The sequence below is a fragment of the Phocoena sinus genome, chromosome 17 (assembly GCF_008692025.1).
Source record: "Phocoena sinus isolate mPhoSin1 chromosome 17, mPhoSin1.pri, whole genome shotgun sequence".
NCBI classification, from domain to species: Eukaryota; Metazoa; Chordata; class Mammalia; order Artiodactyla; family Phocoenidae; genus Phocoena; species Phocoena sinus.
The window spans coordinates 30,683,210-30,708,261 of NC_045779.1; the positions used below are offsets into that span (position 1 = coordinate 30,683,210).

Sequence of the window (25,052 nt, forward strand, 5' to 3'; positions counted from 1 at the left end):
GAAATACCTGGATCCAAGATCTGAACTAATTTCACTGTGATTATTTGTTTTAGTCCCTCATTCTGTTTTGCTTTCTGTTTGTTTTTTTCCCTAGCAAGTTTTTCATGTTATGGCAGAAATAGTTACAGGATACATTTTTGTTACAGCCAACAATCCCTGTGAAAAAGTTTCTTTTCCTGATTGTTCCAGGAAAAATCTGGTATGACTCACTGGCTGGGCTTGTGTTGCATGTACACTCTGAACAAGTCACTCTGGATAGGGGATGGAATTTATTGTTCAGCTGGGGTTGGATCACAGCCCTGCCCCTGGAAAATGGTAAAATCCTCCTTGAACCACTTGGACTGTGAAAGAGGATAAGTGTGTTTCTACAGAGCTGCTGAGACAACAAAAGCACATGCTTCATCCAAGTGGGAGTGTGGTATTACATAACTTTCTTTAAAGTATTTATGCAGCACTTAGGCAGAATTAGTGAGAACTGCCTCATTTTGGGCCCAGCTATTCTTTGTCTTCTTTGTGATTCTATTTCTTCATGATCCCAAATCATTTCTGCTTCTTCATCCCCCTGTAACCCCCATAAGACCTGTCATTTCCTGGTACCAAAAAAAGAATTATCTTGCTATTAGGTTTGGTCTTTAAATTACAAACTTTCCTCCAAATTTATCAGAGGCCATGTTTCTAGTGACATGCTTCATGTATTTATATTTGCAACTGCCTTCATATGACTTCACGAAATGTAATCCCCTGAATGAATTTTCTGGAATCTCTAGAATGACTCTTGCTCATGTTTATTATAAAAGCTTTGTAAGCGTCCATACTTTCAACAAGGGAAAAATCTACATCTATCATCTATATAATTTCTTGGAGTGAGCGATAACTGGAAGACTTTCCCCATTTTTTAAAAGCAATTACTCTCCTGTACGTTCTATCTCCTCAAAGTGCCATATGAGGGCTTTGAGATAATCTATTTTTCACAAATTGATACCTTACTCCAAGGTTGCAGTCTTTTTGCTTTAACTATTTCTCATGCCTGTGTGTGAGTTACACACGCACAACCTTCTTTATTCTTTTACGATAATAACCACGTGATTAGCTTTATATCTTTAAATATTGACAATACTGAATTTATATCTGTGGTATTGCTATATATTTTGGATCCCAAACAAATGTTTATTCAAGGTTTCCCTAACTACTAGTTAATGACAAAATGATCAGATCTTCAACTCCTATGAAATATAGTGGATATTTACATTGTTTGTAAAAAGAAAGAAAATTAAGACTGCTAAGGGCAATCTACCTGTGACTACAGTATTCTTATTTCCTATTTTAAATTTTTGGCATTTCTACAGCCAATGACAGCCACGTGGGTAATTAATTACTCTTTAAGTCCATATGTTGATTTACAAACTTTAATTAAAAAGTGTTATTTATATGTTTTTATTAAATCTAAAATTTTAGAACACTTAGAAGTTTCAAATAATACTCCATAAAAGTCCTTTGTTGAACCAAGACAAATCTTGGATCAGTAGAGGGCAGCCATGTCAAAGACCTGTATTTCTCGTCTGATCTCTTTAGGTTCCCAAATTTTACAGGAGCTTTTAGGAGATAGCTAGAGCTATGAGAGTAATATTTGCTCTGAGAAAAATATAAATTTAGGCTTAAATGCTACAACAGTTCTACTTAAACTTCTCAAATGGCATACTTTTTAAAAAAAAATATTTTTATTATTTAAATTTTCACCATGTTTATGAGGAAAGTGCCATCTTCCAATGTTTATTTTAACATATAGTCAATTCTTCACTCAGAAAGTTTGGATAGGCTTTATATTAAAATACCATGTACCTAAATTCTATTTTAGACAGGACTAAGTGTTATTGAACTTGAGAGGCTTGCTTCCTTTCGGACATACTATATTAATATTAATCCACTTATGTTTGCTTGACAAATATCATTTTATAAAATATTGCTGAAACTTATCTGGAGATAATATTTGCCAGAGAATATAAAATATAAATCAAATTTGGGTTGCTATTCAATAATGAATGACATATGTTTGAATAATATGACAATAATTATTCAGGCATTTTACACAGAACAATTTTATGTGCATAAGCAGTTATTCTCAAGAAGTACTTTGGCCCCTTATTTAATTCATGCATATTTAATTTAATTAATGTAAATATTTAATTGAATTTAATTCATGCAAATATTTAAGACAGTTTTTTTTTTTTTTTTTTTTTTTTTTGCGGTACTCGGGCCTCTCTCTCCCGTTGTGGAGCACAGGCTCCGGACGCGCAGGCTCAGCGGCCATGGCTGTTGGGTGCAGCCACTCCGCGGCATGTGGGATCTTCCCGGACCGGGGTACGAACCCGTGTCCCCTGCATCGGCAGGCGGACTCTCAACCACTGCGCCACCAGGGAAGCCCTTAAGACAGTTTTAAAGGGTAGAAATATAATATACAATGATTGAACAAATCTTTCAATCATGAAGATGCTATCAATAGTTTTTAATGTATGTGAACCACAAGAGTATCACTTTAAAAACTACCTAAACTACTCATTCAGTGTCATGTATAACCTGGGATATCTTTATGAAGAAAGTGACATTTTTGTTTATCACAGGGAGTTCTGATACCTTATATTTTGTTCTGATGTTCTCTTTACCAGATTTTAAAAAGTTACATGCAGCTTTTAAAAATTATTTTTTTAAATGGAAAGAGATAGAAAAATAGATTAGTTATATAAATTTAACAGTTTAGTCACTCTTCCCATATAATGGCATTAGAAAAGATATGTCAGCAATAGAAATAATTTGAGTAATATACATCGACAAAAAAAGTCTTAACTTCCATTTTGGTTTTTGCATTGTCTAGTATAACCTCTTGGTTTTGCTTTGTCTTTTTTGTTTTTTTTTAAGAAGACTGATCATAGTAACCTCTTCTAGAATATTGGAGAGATCCTTGCTGAGTACCAGAAGCACACTGTAATAATATTATGAATATTTTAATATGCCTAAAGTTGGTTAATTTGATTAAATTTTCAAGGAGCAGATGATATCAATGCTCTCTTTCAAATTCAGTATAACATGGAAGCTAAAACTGACAAAGATAATTTTAAAAAATGACTATGTAGGGATCTCAAATGTGAATATCAATATAAAAACCTTAAAAGTTAAATTGGAAAACATAATCTAGCAGTACTTTAAAGAATAATACATCAAAAAAATTGGTTCATTCTAGGAATTCAGTGAGAACTAGCTCAATATTTTTAAAAATGATATTAGTGTATTTCACTAAAATATAGATCAAAGTAGAAAAACCATAATATCTTCATGGCAGTTAAAAAGCATTTGAGGAAATTCTGACACACATTCTTAACAAGATAAAAATATATGAATATTTCCATAACATGATAAAATTATCTGTCTCAAAAAAGAAGTTAGGTATATTTTTGATAGTAAATACCAGAAACATTCTCATTAAATTGATGAGTTTACTAACATTTTTAAGTAAAATGAATAATAGCATGAACTTGAAAAAGAAGGTGAAATCACTATTACTTATTTATATTATTATATAGTTGAATATTTGTGGAGAGTCAATGAGAAAATCGTTAGAAAACATGGAATTAATGAGATAATTAGTTGCAAGATTAATATTTAAAATTTATTTCATATTATTTATAAATTTTAAATGAAGTTACATATATAATAGCCAAAATATCAAATGTATAGAAATAGACAAGAAATATGAAAGTATTTTAAAAAATAATAAATCTCAACTGTGTTACATAAAATAAGTATAGTTGAGTCATAACCTGTACTTGAATAGGAAAACACATCATTGCAAATCACAGTAAATTTATTAGCCCAATGTGAACTTAATAAAAAATAGCAGTAGGACTTTTTGAAAGCTGATTATGTTGATACTAATGTCTACAAAATATTAAACGTGTAAAAACTTAGATACATTTAAAATACTGAATGTAATATAAATCAAATATTTTATTAGGTTAGCAGATTAATCAAAAGACTAAGGAAGTAGAAAAAATATGGCAATTTAGTATAATATAGAAGAGTTATTGCAAAAGAGTAGAGAAAAGATAGTTTATTAAATGCTTGATTGTTGGACAAGTAGTAAACAGAGGCAGATACATTCAGGTGGATTAAAAGCCTCTGTGTAATCTAGGATATAATAACACTGCTATAAGAAAACATTGGCAAATGTATTTCCTAATCTTTGGTGGGGGAAGCTCTTTTAAACATGACTAAAGAAAAAGGTAAAATACCTTTTTGAAACTGAAATTTCAAATATTATACTGAAATATTAATTTCAGAGTAATAAAAATTCAGTATTCTGCATGAATATGATCCATAAAGTATAAATATACAGAGAGTTGATAAAGTTGCTGTACATCTTATACATAAGTTATTTTTAATATAAAATGACTCTTACCAATCAATTGTAAAATCTCAAGTGGTCAAAGAGAGGGAGAGAGAAAGAGAGGGAAAATGAAGAAAAGAGAATGAAAAGACAGTTCTCAATAAGGGAATGAAAAATCTTGCATAACTTACCTTTGCTAATCATTTCAAATATTCATTTTTATTTAATTAACATTTTCCACTTGTCACATTTGTAAACATTCAAAATTTCACTAATAGAGAAGATTTTCTAGCATTGGTAAGCAAGAACCTTACGCACCTTAGATAGGCATATCAGTTGGTGCAACATGCTTCAAGACAAATATGGCAAAATCTATAAAAAATAACAATCTTTATGCAACAAATTTTATTTCTAAAAATTTATACTACCAGTAAATGTGTTCTTGTCTATTCAAAGATATATGTGCAATAATTTTTATTGTACTTTTTTGCTCTGGGAAGCAAATATCCATCAATAAGGGGCTGGTTAATAAATTATGGAACATTAATAAATTATGGTGGGAGTCTGCCACCAATATAAAGAATGAGGCATACCATATGTGCAAAGGCATAAAGATATCCAAGATATACTGAAAAGTGAAAAAGTGCCAGAAAGTGGAAAGAGATTTATTTTATTTGTATATAATTATTTACTATATCATATCCATATACAATATAGCTATACAAATATTAATTGATATAATTTGTAATTATATAAATATACATTATAAAATAAAATATATTTAAAATCATGGCTGGAGGAGGGAGATAATTTGGGCTTGAATTCTGGCTGTACTACTTTCTAATTGTGAGGCATTGAGCAAACCATGTAACTTCTCTGTGTGTTATTTTTCTCGTTTGTAAAATGGGGGTAATAATAGTACTTACCTGAGGGTTGTTATGATAATTCTTTCGTGCTCTGTTTGGCTAGACATATCTCAACGTTATTAATCTTCTCAAAGAACCAGCTTTGGTTTTCATTGATTTTCTCTATTGTTTTTCTGTTTTCTCTTTCATTGATTTCTACTCCTATATTTATTAGTTCCTTTGTTCTGTGTATTTTGTGGTTAATTCATTCTTTCAGTATCTTAAGCCAGAAGCTGAAGTTTATGTTTTGAGATCTTTCTTCTTTTTTAATATAGCCATTTATTACTATTCTCTCTAAGTACTGCTTTAGATGTATATGCAAATTTTCGAATGTTACTCTTTTTGTTTTCATCCTATTCAAAATTCTTTTTAACTTTCCTTTTTTATTTCTCCTTCACCCATTGTTTATTTGGAAATATGTTATTAAGTTTCAAAATATTATAGATTTTGCCAGCTAATGATTTTAAATTTAATTTGTTTTGGTCAAAGAACATATTTTGTATGATTTGAATCTCTAAGTTTATTGAGACTTTTTTTTTATGGCTCAGAATATGGTCTATGTAGTACATGTTCCATGTACACTTTAAATTTTTTTTTTAATTTTGCTATTATGAGGTGGAATATTAGTTTTAATTAAATGTGTAATATTTTAGACAAGTGCTCACTCATTCTTTTTTGGGTATGCAAATAACATGTATATTAGATGAATTAAACCTATCACATGTCTCAATATGCTCTGTTCTGTGTGTGTGTGTTTGTGTGTGTATGTATGTGTGCGCTTGATTCTCTATTTTTTCTTCTCTGCTCCATTTTGGATAATTTCTTTTGTCATGTCTTTAAGGTTACTAAACTTTTTGTCTGCAGTGTCTAACCTATAAATTATATCTATTATATTTTTCATATCAGACATTTTAGTTCTCATCTCTAGAAATTTGATTTGCATCATTTATATATTGTCCATGTTTCTACTTAAAATGCTCATTATTTCCACTAGTTTATGGGATGCATATATAATAAGGGTTTTAATGTCTTTGTCTTCTTATTCTATCACATAACACTTCTGGTATGCTTTGAATTAACTTATTTTTCTCTTCATTATGAGTTATATACTCATTTTTTTTCTGCATGCATGTTCTGTAATTCTGCATTGAATTTCAAGTATTCTAAATTTTACTTTTTCAGTGATGAATATTTGTTTCTATTTCTCCAAATTTTCTTGAACTTTGCTCAGGGCCCAAGTTTAGTACTTGACAGCAGTTCAATATTTTTATATCTTGCTTTTAATCTTTCTTAGATTTAGCTTGGGTCTAATTTTTCCCCACTACTGAGGCAAAACTTCTGCATATTCTACCTGATGCAAAATAACATTGCTCTGTGAGAAAGAAATTAACAGTACAAATTGTAGAGTTTGAAAATAATAGAGACTGAATCAACCAATCATGAAAAACAGATTCTATGTAGCTTATAAATGTTTGTATTACACTGAAATAGGTAATAAGGGTAATGTGTATGAATCTGAATAATTCATTTTGATGTCCTTTCAGGTTTTTATGTCTTTTTTCTTTTTGAGTAGTAGTTCTACTCTCAAAATGATCTGAATAAAATTAAAAATGATCTGAATAAAATTAAAAAAAATATGTCTACTAGCTTGAAGGTTTCTTAGAATAATGACACCTTCTAAATCAAGTTCAAGTTTCACATGAAATGAACAAAAATTTTGATTGCTTTTTACATATGTGACACTGTGTAGATGTTCTTTTAACTCCTAAAGACATAAATGAAATATTTTGAATAAGAATCCAGTAACATTTAACTCTCTTATACTTGCTTTACTTTTCATTTTTTGCCTTGTCAACTGTATTTCAGACTTTTTAAAAAACTTAAGTGTTTGTTCAAGAAAGGAGGTCCAAGCTAATCATTTAATTAAATTAAATAATTTAACTGGTTAGTTTTGTTTCTACAGTTGCATTTTTAGATAGAAGAATGAGTCTTCAAACTCAGAAAAAACATATTTTCAATAACTCTAGGAATTTGACTAAAATATTTCTGATACTATTTTCAGTTGTCTCTGTAAACACATCTTATGTAATCATAATTTTGGAGTTTCAACAGAGAAAAATATTTTGTCAAAAGTTAAAATTATATGCCCTCTACCTTAGGTCAATGATTGATTAACAAGATCTCAATTGAGACATTTTTGTTCATAGGAGATTTTTTGTGTGTGTGTGTGTGTGCATATTACTCAGGGTATATTTTGATGGAGAAGTAATAAAACTGTTAGTAACTCAGAGGCTAAATCTTAACAACGCTATATTTTTATTGTGTAAGAAACACAAACCATGAGACCTCCACAACAATTTTAAGTAGTTTATTGTTAATTATAAGTATAATGTTGTACAACAGATCTCTAGAACTTCCTTGTATGTGATGAGTAGCTTTTAATTGCTGCTTTCAAAACTATCTCTTTGTCTATGACTTTTAACAGTTTTATTATAATGTGTCTTTGTGTAGGTCTTCTTAGATTTATCCTGGTTGGAGTGAATTGAGCTTCTTGAATTTGTATGTCCACTTTTTCTTAAATTTGAAAAGTTTTTAGCCATCATTTCTTCAACTAGGTTCTCTGCCACTTTCTCTTCTCCTCTGGGATTTCTATAGTGTATACGTTATTCTATTTGATGATGTCCCACAAGTCCATTAAGCTCTCTTCATTTTTTTCTTCTTTTTATTCTTGCTCCTAAGCTTCAGTAATTTCAAAAGTCCTGTCTTCAAGTTTGTTGATTCTTTCTTTCTTCTATCTAGTCAAGAGCTGTTAAGGCCCTGTAGTGAATTTTTCAATTCAGTTATTTTATTCTTCAATTCTAGAATTTCTATTTAGTTCTTCTTCATAGTTTCTATCTCTGTTGATATTCTCATTTTGTTCATACATCATTTTCCTGATTTCTGTTAGTTATTTGTGCTCTCTTTTAATTTATTAAAAAAAACCTTTATGATGGCTATTTTAAATGTTTTGTCTGCTAATTCATATTTCTCCATTTCTTTAGGGTCATTTTCTTGGGATTTAATTTGTTCCTTTGAATATCCCATATCTCCCTGCTTTTTGTATGTCTTGTTATCTTCTGCTGGAACTTTGGAATTTGAAAAATCAACTATTTCTCCCAGTCTCTGTGGCATGGTTCTGTACAGGGAGGAACTTCTTCAGTCAGCCCAGCTGGATATTCTAAAGATTTTTCAAGCCTTTTCTGGGAATGTGTTCTGTCTAGGCTTGTGTGTATAATCTCCTTGTTGAAGAGGTTTGCCAAGTTCTAATCAGGAGTGCCACATAGTGTCTATATATGGTACTGTAGATTCTGGTACACACTGAAAAATTTTGTTCTCAGTGGACCTCAACCTGGCACCCTATTCCTGTTAGTGCTTAGATTCAGACAAGATGTAAATCAGGCAACCCACTGAAAAGCCAGAACTTTGTGTGCATGCACCACTCTTCTCTTTCTCCTGAAGGAGAGGCCATCAAGCCGTTCTGAACTTTGTCTGCTGTACCATGTGTGTTCTGAAGAAGCAGCATGCTACCCAGTTCTTATTTGTTCTCAGAGGCCACGAGGCTTCTAGAGTATGCTGAGTTCTGTCAATGATCTCAGAGAGACAAGGCAAAATCCAATCCCTCAGGCAGTTCCCCTGAAAGGTCAGAACTTTGTACATACAGTCCAGACTTTTCTTTCCCTTCCTAGGGAGAAATCAGAAGCTGGGAGTTTTCTCCTGATTGTACGGAGCTGTACTGGTGGGGAGAGACTATGGCTCGAGGGTGCCATGAAGTTCTTTACCAGCTTTGATGTGGCTGGTTTTGTGCTCACCTGGAGTACAAGAGCCTCTTATTTAGTTTCTGGATTTCTCACAAGTAGAATTGGTCCATGGACTGCTGTAGAATCAGTGTCTCTGTGGGAGAAAGGAGGGGGGTCAGGCTTCCTATTATACCATATTGCTCAAAAGCAATTTATTTTTATTCTATAATTATGGCATACCTCTACCAGAGACCACATTATGAATCAGTTGTTCTAAAATTCTTTTATAAAATGTTTTATTTAATGTAATTATGAAAATAATATATAAACAATATGTACATTTATTGTATACAGAAGATTACAAAGCATAAGTTACTTATAATTATACTCTTAAAACATTGACTGTTACAGACATCAACTTTTCCTATATTTTTCCAAATTTTTAATTCAGAAGCAAATGGCTTTTGTATATTTTTAACCAAAGTTGAATACTATAGAGTTAATGGAACTCATTTCCACTGGCCGTTATAAAATTACCATATTCAATGTAAGTAACAGTTTTTAAAAGTTATGAATTTTAGTGGAAGCATAATATATCCAATGGATTATCGTACTTTATTTAAACATTTCCCTATTGATTGTCATTTAAGTTGCATAAAATACCTTACACACAGAGTTTTGAATACTTATATATTTAAATACTTACCTGATTATTTCCTTAAGAAATATTCTTAGAATTAGGTATGTTTCATCAATGTGTCTAAAAGATTACATCATTTTTGACACATGCTGTAAATTTATTTCTTTTAAAAGCTCTAAAACTTTTTCATTTCATTCCATTTAGCCTGTTAGCTTATAAAAGAGCCCAGTGTATAGGAGAATAGTGTATAGTATACAATGGAAGAAGTATCACACATCAGCGGGGAAAGGCTAGTAATTTTTTAAATAAAAAGTATTATTAGAAAAACAGATTTGATAACTTATTATGTAGAATATATAAATCAGACCCTACTAATTCTAAAATTCAAATATGGCATAGGATAAAAGTTAGGTTTTGAGTATGTTGAATATATCTGACAAAATAAAAAAAGAAATTCTGAAAAAAAAAGTGTTAGAAAATAATCTGTACACATGGGGGAAAACTTTAGTCAGCTATTTAACTTGACATCATGTAACAAAAATTATCTAAGATGAATTAATTATTAAGTTAAAGATAGAGATAACAATAAGAAGAAACTATGGGTATGCAATTTATATTGAGTTGTCTAACATGTGAAAGTAATGAGATTAAGAGGAAAACAATAGTTTCAGAAAAATCAACAAATGATATTATAAAAGAGCATTAATATAAAGAGTTCACAAAATCTAATTATCAAACATTAATATTCCATTTAAAAAAATGAAAATAGGATTTATCACATCTTTTTAAAGTTGTTTTGAAAAATATTAAAAAATAACTTCACACATTTTTCTTGTCAGAATAGTGTGTACAAAAATGAAGCTGGATCACCAGTAGGTGTACTGAAATGTACTTTTGCATAAATATCTTATAGAGTGATTGAACTAATTTGAGCATAAATAACCAGTGTTCTGAATGTATGTAATAAAATAAATTTCTTTTCTCAAACCATTTACCTACACTGTCCAAATTACATTAAGATATACCAAGTGGAATATTATCTTGAATCAAAATTAGTTATTGTGAAATTAATGAGGTAAATCAGTATTTCAAATAATGAATAAATTTAATTATAATCTGTACTATGTACAAATGATAAATGCATCATACTATTCATGTACTTTGTTGGCCAGTCCATTTAGTATATGATTATTCATCTCTAAAATAATATTGCTTAAGTAATTGAACTGAAATCAATGTAGATATTTAGGTGGTATCAGAATGAAGTCATTAATCAGTGTATCCTTGTTAAATGGACAATTACCATGGTTAACTATAATTTATGGCTAAAATATATGACTGTCAGGTGAAAATGAAGAAGCTTTTTCTACACAAATATGAAAATAATTTTCTTCTATTAATTTATTTCTATTTATAAAGATTATCTCTTTGGTCCTCTAAAGATCCCTGTGAGATAAAGTCAAGCTAAACACACACACACACAGACACACACACACACACACACACACACATATATATATGCATCTTTTTCCTAACATCATGGTGCTAGGTAAGAGAAAGAATGATATCAGTGAATCAGAAATATTTTTGGAAGATTATAGTCTTACATTTCTTATGTTATTTGAACTGTTTTCTTTTAAATGTTTCTGTTTACTTAGCATATATATAGTCAATCACTGGTAATGCCATCTAAATTCTTCTTTGGTGATCAACCCCTACTGCATAGAAAGGAATCCTCTGTGGATCTGGCACCTGACCCAAATTTGTTCACTACTACTTTTGTGGAATAAAAATCTTAAGTATGGCAATTATGGAGCTTGATTTATTCTGACTCTGGCACCATAAATGTAATTGACTTTGGGTTAAATGTCAATCCTTTCTTCAAAACTTTCTCTTTTACTACACCAAGAAAAATCAATTTCCATTTCTTAAGTCAACAATTCATAATTTATATAAGAAACAAAAACTATGCAAAATAATGGGACACATCACTTAAAATATCAACAGAATTTTAAATGTCCAGAAATGATGTAAGAGAAAAATGCAAACCCTTTATGAGACAAACTATATAATTTGGGGGGATGGTATTAAAAAGACTGGGACAATAGAAGCTAGACTGGAATATGATAAACATATATTTCTACCTAAATTAATATATGAATTGAATAGAATGGAAATGAAAATGTTGTCAGAATACTCTATGGGACTTGAAAAGAAAATTGTAGGTATCAGTTGGGCTTCTGGCAGTAAATAGATGGGAATGATGAAAGAGAGTCTAAGGAATGCACTACTTACAAAAGTGAGGGTAAGATTTTGGGAAACTAACGAAAGATGGTGAAGCATCCAGGGACTTCCAATAGTAGGAAATCATTACAAAGTCTGTCTGAAGGGGAAAGGGGAGGGAGGAATTATCAGGATCTGACTACACATTGTACCTACAGGTTTTTCCTGTGGCAATTGGGGTCTTTGGTACAGGTATTCAGCCTCTGCTATACAGTAGTCCATCAAAATGGCAGATGGGGGAAATAACTACCTCAAATTCTCTCATTTATTATCTCCTCCCTTTGCCTCTCATTGGCCAAATTTAACAAAAAGCCAACAGAGTAGAGAAAGTTAGAAAGGGAATCTGAAGGGGACAAACATAAATATTCAGCATCATAATTTTGTCTGGAAGAGCAAACATTTAATATGTTCCAAGAAAATCTGGTAAAATTTCAGTTGGAAAATTTATCTCACAGTTATCAAAACATATTCTAATAGTAAAATAATTTAAAAAGTGGATTGCAATAAAGTTCAGAGAAACCTTCATAACTTTATATCAATTTATATATGAAATCAAGGACATTTCAAATCAATGAGGATAAGATAGAATTTTCAACAATTGTTTTTGGGACTTCTATCAATTTGAGATGAAAATTCTTAGCTCATACATTATTCAAATTGTAAATTATAGGAAATATTAAAATGCAAAATCCTATAAATCTTTTGAAACAATATATAATCATTTTATTAGTAATAATCTTCTCAATAATTATGGATATTATGGATATTATGAAGAAACTCTTAACAGATTTGACCACAAACAAAATCATAAAAATTATGTGGTAAATTGTAAACAAGTAAAATCATTCTTAGGAAACCAGAAGTAAATATTTGCAATGTATATAATGATGAAGATTAAAGAACCATAATATATAAAGAGTTACTACAGATAAAAAAGACAAAAATTGAAAATGGGCAGTATGTATGAATGAAAATTCATAAAAGTATGGAAGTGGTAAATACATAAATAAATGAACTTTAATCCTCAGTAAATATCAAAGGCATGCCAATTAAAACAATATTTAGATTTCATTTTCTGATTTAGCAAAATTTATCAGAATTTATTATTACATGTTTTATAAGGAATTTAATTTATAGAAAACTGTGCACTTATCTGCAGATGTCCAGGAAGGAAATTTATTGTAGCATATTTTTAAATAGCAAGACTTGGAACCTTTTAAAACCTCAACTTTAGAAAAATGATGACCTAAATTATGATACCTCCATACTATGGAGTCTTTCAAAAATAATGACATTTATTTATACATACTAAAATGGAAAGCTGACTAGGAAATACTGACAAGTGTAAAAGAGGAAAAATTAAAATAGAAGATCTTGCCACAGAAAAATATTAATGGCATGATGCATTTATTTAAATTATGTGAGTTAAGCTGATGAAAGAATCTTAATATACAGCAGATTAGAATGCAATGTAAAACTATTGTGATAAAAAAAAAGAGAAAGAATCATAATCATTGTAGTTTGGTTACACAACTTTCTCAGGAACTGAGAGACCAAATAGATTAACTGTAAACTGAACATTACAATTTTAAAAAGTCAAACTTTTATATATATGAAGAACTCCACATCAATAGAACTTTTTCCCCAGCATGTAAAAAATAAGGAATAATTACAAAAATATATTGTATATAATGGTCACACAGAGTCAAATGTAAAACAAAACAAAACAAGAAAACTTAAAATTGACTTAAAAGAATAGAAAAAGTACAGTCCCAAATGTTGGAAATGAAATAAATACATGTTGCTGTACCCCACTGATTAAAGAAGGAAATTAAGAAATAACTCTCAACCAAATCATAATAAAATCACTATATTTCAGAATATATGAGGTATAGTTAGGCCAGTAGAGAGAAAAAATGTGTAGTGTTAAATACATTTATTAGAAAACAAGAAAAAAGAATTTAAAAAAATAATGAAATAAAGACAGATCAATGAACTAAGAAGCAATGTTTACACAGAAACAAGCTATTTGTGAAATAAAATGCTGTTTAGAAAAATTCATTTTTGAAAAAGCCTTATAAGCACATGAAATATAATAAAGACACAGTAAAGATTTCAGAAGTATGTGTCGTAAACTAGTCTATTCTAACTTATTGAAAAACTAGATGGAAAGAATATATTTCTAGAAAATATAAAATGTCAAATGAAAGAGAAGTATGAATTAGAAAACTAGAAAGTACCAAAAGGAATAATTGTAATAATCATTAAAAAAAAAAAAAACCCAAAAACACACTCCATCAGTTGATCTAATGAATTTTCCCAAACTTATAAGAAAAATTTCTATTTTACACAAGTCCTTCCAGAAATTACCTTTGTATTATTTAGCATTTCATATATAAGCATTTTACATTCTGGTAATTCTAGTGTTTGAGGTATTTGGAGGTCTGTATTTATAGTTTTGAGTTTATGCTGACTCTTGCTCATGGTTCTTTCATTCCTTTAGTGATTTTTTATTAAGAGCCCAGATATGGGTGGAATATCTGGAAAGCCTGAGGGTCAAAATTTAGTGTGAAAGCAGCAAACTTGTATACAGAATTTACTTTATGGTAGACACAGTTAAATACATTTCTTACATTTACTAAAGTAATCATCAAGCATGATGGAAATTAAATTCAGTATTACAACTTAGTGCTCCAAATTCAAATAAAAAGAGAAAACTGAATGTGTGATTCTGAAAACAGCAGGCTCACTAAAACCTATGTAACAAGAGTAGTAATATTAACCTTAATCTGTATAGCAGATCTTTGAATATCGTGCAAAATACCATGAAAAGACAGAGTATATGTAAAGAAGAAATAGAGAAATATGGAATTCTATGAAATATTGTATATACACAACCTCTACACCTATATACCCATATCCATATATTCATACCTTTAGTTTTGAATCTCTGTGTTCATAAATATGTCTATAGAAAATCTATCTATCATCTATCTACCTATCTATCTATCTATCTATCGATCGATCGGTATCATCTACTGAGAGAGAATGGAAAAATAAAGAGAATTCAAAGTTGGACACTAACACCAGTTTAATTAAATAAGTCTAAGATTTAATCCAACTTTTTAATGGAGGTGAATTGATGTTTAATACCAGAAAAATACCAGTTTGTCCATTTTTTGGGAAAATGGAAGAGACAGTTTTTAGGGAGGAAAAAAACTGACTCTTTCTGTACAGTACATAGAGGATAGTCTGAGGGTATCCTCAGCACTAAGAAAAGGAAGTTCTTATGAGAAGAGCAGAAAAGTGTGTCAAGAACAGGAGAGCTTAATTAAATCTGTTGACTACTGAAGATAAAGAGTAGTTAAGGACTATTGGTACATTGCCTGAAGAAGTGACTGTTTTAATTTTTAAATTTTGATTCAAATAAACTAATATTTAAATTCATGGCCATTTGAAACGTGACATTAATTATAATGCAAAAAAAAATCACGATGTAATGCTAAATTTTAATAAAAAAATTTTAGGATATAGCATTAGTTTTTTAGTTTAATATTTAATTAATTTAATATTTTTGTTTGGATTGATTATAGTTTTTTCTGTAAGCACTGGTTAATTTTGGTAATCAAATTGAATAATTCTTCTCTTGCTTTTCTATAAATATAATTTTATTTTATATTTCCTAATTCTGACATTGTTATAAATGTGTATATATCATGTGTACATAAATACATAAAAATATCTATAGTAGGGCTTCCCTGGTGGCGCAGTGGTTGAGAGTCTGCCTGCCGATGCAAGGGACATGGGTTTGTGCCCCGGACTGGGAAGATCCCACATGCCGTGGAGCGGCTGGGCCTGTGAGCCATGGCCGCTGAGCCTGGGCGTCCGGAGCCTGTGCTCCGCAATGGGAGAGGCCCCAACAGTGAGAGGCCCACTTACCGCAGAAAAAAAAAAAACCCAAAAAACCTACAATGAGATATCATCTCACACTGGTCAGAATGGCCATCATCAAAAAATCTAGAAACAATAAATGCTGGAGAGGGTGTGGAGAAAAGGGAACCCTCTTGCACTGTTGGTGGGAATGTAAATTGGTACAGTCACTATGGAGAACAGTGTGGAGCTTCCTAAAAAAAAAGAAAAATAGAACTACCAGATGACCCAGCAATCCCACTCCTAGGCGTATACCCAGAGAAAACCATAATTCGAAAAGAAACAGTTATGTTTGGAGAACATTAAAGTTTGGAGAAGATTGATTTTTCCCCACTGCTGTTGTAAAAGAAGCCCGTGAGGGGCTTCCCTGGTGGTGCAGTGGTTGAGAGTCCACCTGCTAATGCAGGGGACACGGATTCGTGCCCCGGTCCGGGAAGATCCCACATGCCACATAGCGGCTGGGCCCGTGAGCAATGGCCGCTGAGCCTGCGCGTCCGGAGCCTGTGCTTCGCAAGGGGAGAGGCCACAACAGTGAAAGGCCCGCATACCGCAAACAAACAAACAAACAAAAAACCTATAGCAATGTGAGTGTATGTATAGTTATGTTTATAACAGTATGGTGACTATAATTAATGGTGCTGGTTTCCTAATATATTTGGTAATACATATTTTATTAAGGGCTCATTTTCCCTAAAATAGTATCTTCATATCTGTTAGACTTCTTTGAAGCCTGGATAAACATTAATATATCCAGAAAGAATTTTTTTCCAGGCATTTAGAGTTGCAAATCAACAAAATTACAAAATAAATCTTTGATGCCTCACACGTGGTGTAGATTCTAGCCCCAATATCATGAGCTATGGTTAGGAATTTTCAGAGAGACTTTCTCTTCTCTTTTTCCATTCCTTTTAGCACCACCAGTAAGAGAGGAAAATATCTTCAGGAATTCTCTTTGTAAGGTGGGCTTTTTCAAGTTCACCCCCCAAGAATATTGTTCTTGAAGGATTTATGAAGGAGGATGTCCACATCTGATCTCTCAGACAGACTTTGCCACTGTCTCTAGGGCTATCTTACCTCTGTGACTGCACTTTCTTTTTATTTCTGGCTTTTGAGGGTTTTTTTTTTTCCTTTTACCACCTCATATATTTAAAAATATTTCATCCAAAATTTTTAGTTGTGCAACTTGGTTCCATAAAAACCTAAGCTACCATATTCTGAGCTTCCTCTCGTGCTCAGTTAACCTTTTGAGGAAGTTGCAATTTAATATTGAGACCTTGCATTTGTTCATCAAATATTTATTGAATGGCTACTTTGCAAATACATGAATGAAAGAAAGATAAAAATAAAAATCCTTGTCTTGATGGAGCTTGCATCCTAGTGGCTAGAGGATGTAATATACAGTAAGCACAAGAAATAAATCAGTAAATTAGATAGTATGTTAGATGTTAAAACCATGAGGAAAAAAAGCAGAGTCGGGTAAGGGAGCTGGTAATAGCAGGTTAAACTGTAGGATAAACTAGCAGAGTCATGAGAGGGTGAGATTTGAATGAAGATTTGAATCTGGTGAGAGAGTTGAGGTAAGGGTATGGCTTTCTTGGCTATCAGGCTGGGCATCAAATCTCCATAATCCCTTCTGCCCTGACTTGTAAAAGGCTCTAAGCCCCAGTATTTGTCCTATCTTGGAGCGTGGGATAGAGGAAAGGGGATAATGGGGGAAGAAGGGGAAGGAGAGAGGGGTGGAGGGAATTTAACACCAAGTCTGGACCTTCTTCATCTGCCCTAATTTTCAATAAGTAACAAGTCATACTCTGTTATTTTCTGTGAAATTCTATAAATGTATTATATTAGTAAATTCTTTTCTTGGAATAGTTTCTGAGGTGTGTTTAAAATTTAAATTTCTTTCACCCATATTTCTCTGGATTTCCTCTATCAATAATTAGTACAACTTTTTTCCAAATCTCATGTTTGTGTGATTAGAGAAATGCTCACTTATTTTTAATTTCTTATGCAAAGTGGCAGGTATTTAATATGCATGACAGTATTTTACATATAGTACTCATACTTTAGAAGAATGACTTATCTTAATGTGCCATGAATTCAGAATGTGTAGTATAAATGGAAATTAGATAATTAATCAGTGTTCAATTTTTCTGATATGCATTTCTGTTCAGGATTTGCTTCCATTTATCCATAAATGCTATTTATCTTCATATAAATATGCATTTTAAAATAAGTAGTGTTTAATATTGGTTAAAGTTTCATTAGTATGGACCCTTATAGAAATACTCAGTAAATGCAAGGTCCTTTTTAACCAAGATCTTTCTTAACACTTTAGGAAAGCAAAAAATATATTCATAAGGAAAACATGTTCAAAAATGTTTCCCCAAATTGACATTAAAGTTCAAAAATAGCATTCATTAGCACTACTTTTTTTATATTGTTCTTTTTCTAGTACTCGAGTTTTACAAGGAGAAATGGTATCCATTAAGCTAATGCATGTTCTGCTTGAAGCTGCATCAGTCTTGCTGATACTCAGACACACTTCTCCAAAACTGTGTTTTGGTCTGTTAGGCTAATGGACTTGAGTTTATCTTAATTAAGAAGATGTCCTTTAACAATCTTTCTAATCACTAGTTTCCATTTAAACTGAGACCTTAACTGTCCCAGTGTTGATGTTAATAGCCAGTTGGGAATTATCCTTCTTATCATGACTTCTTCTAACTGATCTGAAAATTGGAATAAAATAGTTTTATTAGACTTGTGACTATTTCCTGGCACATGAAAAACAACAGGAAGGAAAAGAACAATACATGATATTCACTTTCTATGAATCCTTCTGGTTTTCTTCTCTTTCTAATTTGCTTTTAAGATAAAGTCAAGTTTTTTCTTTTCATAAAGGTCTAATGCTTTCAGGTTTTAGAATATGAGTTTGAGTTTTGATGAGGCTCTTTAAAACCTTATTTAATTTTTTTTTATTTTGGTAAAAGTCACATAATATAAAACATACCATTTTAACCATATTTAATTGTACAGTTCAGTGACACTAAGTACATTCACATTGTTGTGCAACTCTCACCATCATCCATCTCCCAAATTTTTCACCTTCCTAAACTGAAACTCTGTTTTTAAATATAAATCAACTTTATTTCCTGAATATTACCTTTAAATAATAATGAATAAAATGTCATTTATATAGTCCATGACTAAATATTTTCATTTAAAATTGTATTATAATCCTTTGGATCTTTCTATGTTGTTCATAGCTTTCTATGTAACCCAAGAGGAAAGGGTATAGAGATGACAACATTTATCTTGACATCACTGGCATAAGTTCTTTGTAATGGGAAACAGGTTTAGAGGCTAAATAATTAAAATTAAGAAACAAAAGAGAAAGGTGTTAAGTTTTTACAGGCATTGGTATGATTGTTTTTCTAGTCAAAAAGTAATATTTAAAATTTCTTAAGTGTGATGAGACTTTTTTAAATGTCATTAAATTCAGACTGCTTACCTAGATGAAAACAGTTTTTCTGTGTTGTCTTCATTAAGATAAACATTTTCTATGATTAGTACAGAGACCATAGACAATTACTGAGGCAGTAAATGTCCCCTATAAGGAGTAAGACTGCCTCATACATTTTGCTGCAGTGATTCAGCTTTTTCATTGTTAACTTGCCTTTAATACAAATTCCCATGATCTTTATTCACTTTGATATTATGTATGCTTCTCTATGATCTATGTAAGGCTTGACTTTCAAGAAAAGATTTACAGTAGTGCAGCTCTAACAGTTAAAAATAATGGGTTTCTTTACTATCTAAGTGCATGCTTCTCTTACCTGTAACAATTGCCAGGAGACTCTATACCTTCCTTTATGTCCTGCTGATTGACTAAAAGAAGTAAAACAGTCTCTACAATCATATAACATCTTGGCAAAACACTACTCTTTACTTTTAAGAGTAGGATCTATGAAAAAATTCCCATGTCTATACAATTTACACATAATTCTACAGCTATATTATACTTTGATATTGGAAGATAACTTTATAATATTATTGTTTGGCTGTAAGAAACAAAATATAAGACAGTAGAAGAGTTACCATAAATTTTTATTTAAACAAAATAAATGACTGGTGACAATTAAATAACCTCTTATTTATTTTTTTTATTATACACTTTGAGCTCTGAAGATCCAAATGTTAAATATTCAGAGATTTTTTGAGCCAGTTGTTAAACCATTGGCAGTTTCAAATTAGCCATGGTAAAAATACCTACACCATGAAAATCAGCAAATGCTATGGCTTGGGGCTTGCCCCACACTCATCTTCCTCTCTTCCACCATACAGTTTACTAGCACACCATTGATTTTACTGCCAAATTCTTGTCAATATTTACTTCTGTATTAGTTGCTGATATAAATATCAGATGTAAATTTTTATCGTATACAGAGGACTGCCTATAAACTGTCATTCATTAAGAAATTTACTCAATAGTTGTTGAATTAAATGTCAACTTTTATTGTCAAAATATCTAAAATAATTTCTTATAAAAATGTGTGAAATAATGAATTCTCTTTTGTTTTCAGTGATAGTGTAAAGTGGAAATATAATCTCTTTTGTGGCTTATATTAATTCTGGATATTGTAAGATTTGCAGAAGTATTGTAGGACTTTCAAAACCACAATCAAGAAAAGTGGTAAGTTTTAAATTTATGTATTCTTTTTAATCAATTAGCCTATCTTAATGAATAGGAGATATTGAACATGTTTTCTTGTGTTTATTGGTCATTTATTACTTGTCTTCTTTTGTGAAATAGCTGTTCAATTTTTGACTAATTTTTGTTGCATTTATTTTCTTCTTTTTACTGAGTTGTAAGATGCAGGAATGTAAAATAAGTTGTAATATATATTGAATTGTAAGACTTAGGAACAACCTAGAAGCACATTAAAAGATGCTTGACATCATTATTTATCAGATAAATGCAAATTAAAACTACAACAAAGTACTTCTATAAGCATATCAGATTGGTTAAAATGCACTTAATATATGACCCCGAAATTCCACTCTAGATATTTACTCAAGAGAAATAAAATATATGCTTACAAAAAGACTTACATGAATCTTCATAAGCCAGAAACTGTAGGTAATCCAAATATCCTTTGACAGTTGAATGGATAGAAAAATTGTGGTATATTCATTCATTGGAATGTCATACCTCAATAAAAAGAATTTATGATACGTACAAGAATATGGATGAATCTCAAAGCATTAGGTTGGGCAAAAAGGTCAAACTCAGAACAGTGCATTCTGTATGATTCCAGTTTTATGAAGTTCTAGAATAGGCAAAACACTAATACACAGTGACAGAAAAGTTAGAACTAATCCATTTTGGATGGTTAGGCAGTCTTCAACGTAATTCAATTTAATATGCAAACTTCATTGAATTTTGCTGTACTAGTCATATGCAGTGTGAAGATTTTCCATTTATATAAGTGGCATATCAACTAGTTAGTTATTGGCTTTTGACCCCAGGGTACTTAATAAAGGCTTTTACCTCTTCTGAGTTCTGTCACTGTCCTATCCTGAGGGCTACATTCTATTTTTTTTTTTTTATTTTTATCTTACTGCTCAGCAGCTCATCCTTGTTTTAATACTGTTGGGCTCTCCCTGAAAAGATAATTTGGAGTTTCAATTTTTTTCTCCAGAACTATGCATATTGAAACTATTGTCAGATCTTTTCCACAAAATTCCTTATTTGGACTTAAACTGCTAGTTATCCGAGTCAAACTCACTTTCCATTTTTCTTTTTTTTATTTATACGAAAAAGTTAGGGTAGAATCTCATCTTTTGCAGTTAATCATCTCATCAGTTCCATTCCTGTCACTCTCTGCTTATTTTCATTATTCTCTGCTGGTTCAACAACTGTGCCTTGCAGCTGGAATTGAGGTAACAAATGGTGGTGGTTCACAAAGCATACTAAATTATGCTTACAAAACAGTATACTAGGACCTTAAAAAATGGAATGAGTTCAAGATTTCATAAACATCTTGGTGTATTAATACATTTAATTTCTAGATCACTAAACTACAGTGTCTTCAACTGTCTTAGATATGCTGAAGTTCTCACCAATCTATTATTTTTCTAATATAATTTAAATACATATATAAATAAATGTTCTCTGATTTGCATGAAACTGCTAATTTATTTTAAATACCATATACCAAAATTATTTATCCATTATATGAAAGTGATTTCATTAAACATCATTTACTATATCTCTTACAGAAAAAAATACGAAACTTGTGTATATGGGTCAACTTAAGGAGAAGGAGTCTTTTGGTGAGAATAGTGTTCTTCAAGTTCCTTTCACATACACAATAGTTACTGGAAAAGATGTTGAGATGGCAATTATTGAAGATAAGGACCTACTTGGTAAATACATAAATGTCTTTTATTTCAACTGTTATACCATTTTATTTGATGAGTTTTTGGCAAGAGTAGACATATTTCACAGACAAATTGAGACACTCAAGTAAGTATGGGTGTATGTATGTTATTTACAGAGACAGCATATCTATATATAACCCCCTTTATAACTTCATAGTCTATCTGACTTAATTGTGCTACTTTTAGAATATATTAGCAATATTTTAAAAGACTGATTTTAAATTACTAAAATCTCTCTGCCAATTCCCAAGTTACCATTAATAGCAACATTTTCTCCTTTTCTGGAATATATATATATATAATCATTGCTTAAGTGTTTCTGGTTCAGATCAAGTGTGTACTATCTTCCAATAGATCAAGTGTATATGAAGCTCCATGGATTGCAGTATTTAAACTTTTATATGAAATTTTATTTTATTTAAAAAAAATTATTGGAGTAGAGTTGATTTACAATGTTGTGTTAGTATCAGGTGTACAGCAAAGTGAATCAGTTATACATATACATATACCCACTCTTTTTTTTTTAGATATTTTTTCCCATATAGGCTGTTACAGAGCATTGAGTAGAGTTCCTTGTGCTATACAGCAGGTTCTTATTAGTTATCTATTTATATATAGTAGTGTGTATATGTCAAACCCAATCTGCCAATTGATCTGCCTCCCCACCTTAACCCCTGGTAACCATAAGTTTGTTTTCTACATACATGACCATACTTCTGTTTTGTAAACAAGTTTATTTGTATCCCTTTTTTTTAGATTCCACAAATAGGCATTATCATATGATATTTGTCTTTCTCTGTCTGACTTACTTCATTCAGTATGACAATATCTAGGTCCATCCATGTTGCTACAAATGACATTATTTTGTTCTTTTTTATGGCTGAGCAATATTCCATTGTATATATGTACTACATCTTCTTTATCCATTCCTCTGTTGATGGACATTTAGGTTGCTTCCATATCCTGGCTATTGTAAATAGTACTGCAATGAACATTGTAGTGCATGTATCTTTTTGAATTATGGTTTTCTCCAGGTATATGCCCAGGAGTGGGATTGCTGGGTGCTAGGGTAGTTCTATTTTTGGTTTTTTAAAGAACCTCCATACTGTTCTCCATAGTGGCTGTACCAATTTACATTCCCACCAACAGTGTAGGAGGGGTCCCTTTTCTCTGCACCCTCTCCAGTGTTTACTGTTTGTAGATTTTTGGATGATGGCCATTCTGACCGGTATGAGGTGATACCTCATTGTAGTTTTGATGTGCATTTCTCTAATAATAAATGATATTGAAATTTTAGAGTTCTAGTGATATTAGAAGAATAATTGTGCAGTCACCTGTGATTGACCCTCCAAACATTATAAATATTCAGATAGGATATGCAATTGAATATGAAATATAAATAGTTAAAAGATCTAGAAACGTATAGAAATTAACATGGGTGAGAGATTTGCTTTAAATAAGCTCAATTAGAAAATTTTCCATATTACTTGTGTATGATTTGACTGAGTTCTATTTTCTGAATTTCAAGGTTTGTTTTAATTTTAATGTCTCAGAATATGTATGCTCTACCTTCTTAACTCTGATTTTGTTTAACTTCAAATTCATGTATCCATTTAAATAGGTATACATTTGAAATAGCACTGATTAATATGCTTTCCCTCTGTGAAATTCAAATACCAAACCCCTCAAGGTGCATATCACTCAAAAATAATTACAGACCACCAGTTATAGTTATAATATTCTCACTTGACATAGGCTAAGTTTTTCTTTTCCTGTACTAATTATGTTAACTGCTGCAAGGTAAATAAATACACTGTGGACTCTCTTATGTAAATCAATATTTCACAAATGAAAGTGCTTCTTTCAAGCATGTATCAGAATCTTCTTTGCCATCCGACAAACTAAAATTCAAATAGATGGTGTAGTATAAGCTTTAGTTGTGCTTTTGTGTGTGTTGTTCATATTTTAAATTCTATTCTGTATTTTGTTCATTTGAGACAGATGTTATAAAGCTACTGACATGTTTTGTAACTAATTAAACATTTAGTTTTCTAGTAATTCATTTTATAACTTCAAATTTTTTTTACTATATATAACAATCTTTTATAAATTAGAATGTGCAGGCAACGTAATCCACATATGAGAAAAAGACATTTTCTCAGGTATATAGTTCACACTCTATCTGCACCCATATAAAATACATTGAAAAGCCAACATCACTTAAATGATCCAGTTTATCAATAATATTTAGAAAATACCTAAAGGAAGCAATAAGTTCACCATACCTCAACCTGGGATAAGTAGAACAGAAACCAAGAAACATAAAAGAGTGCATAAATGTTACATATTTTATCTGGAGAATTATATATACAACCATTTATATACAATCTTAGAGGAAGATGTTCAATAATTAGTTTGACAGTATTTAAAAGGACTTGAAGAGTGATTTCTTTGTTTATTTAGGTTGTTAACTTTTGGAAAATAGGAAATAACTTGTTTTGTAATCTGTGTACATGCTTCTCAGATATTACTTTGAGCATCTAAAGAAAAATGAGAACAGGATTATTAAGTTTAAGCAATACAAGTACATTCATTTTTTTCATATAATGCCACTGGTAATTTAGTTTATGAAGGTAATGTATTTTTGTCCAGATGCAGAATTTATATCTCACAACATTTAGATTAAAACTATGCATACC

At 31.0% G+C, this 25,052-nt stretch overlaps 1 protein-coding gene across 1 annotated transcript in view; it reads left to right on the plus strand.

The window, feature by feature from the left end:
* Positions 1–22,442, plus strand: part of CNBD1 (cyclic nucleotide binding domain containing 1) — a 414,607-nt gene extending 392,165 nt beyond the window's left edge. The window contains 2 exon segments of the mRNA XM_032609565.1: positions 20,493–20,606; positions 22,192–22,442. Coding sequence (XP_032465456.1) covers positions 20,493–20,606; positions 22,192–22,442 — 365 coding nt within the window.
* Positions 22,443–25,052: the final 2,610 nt, after the last annotated feature.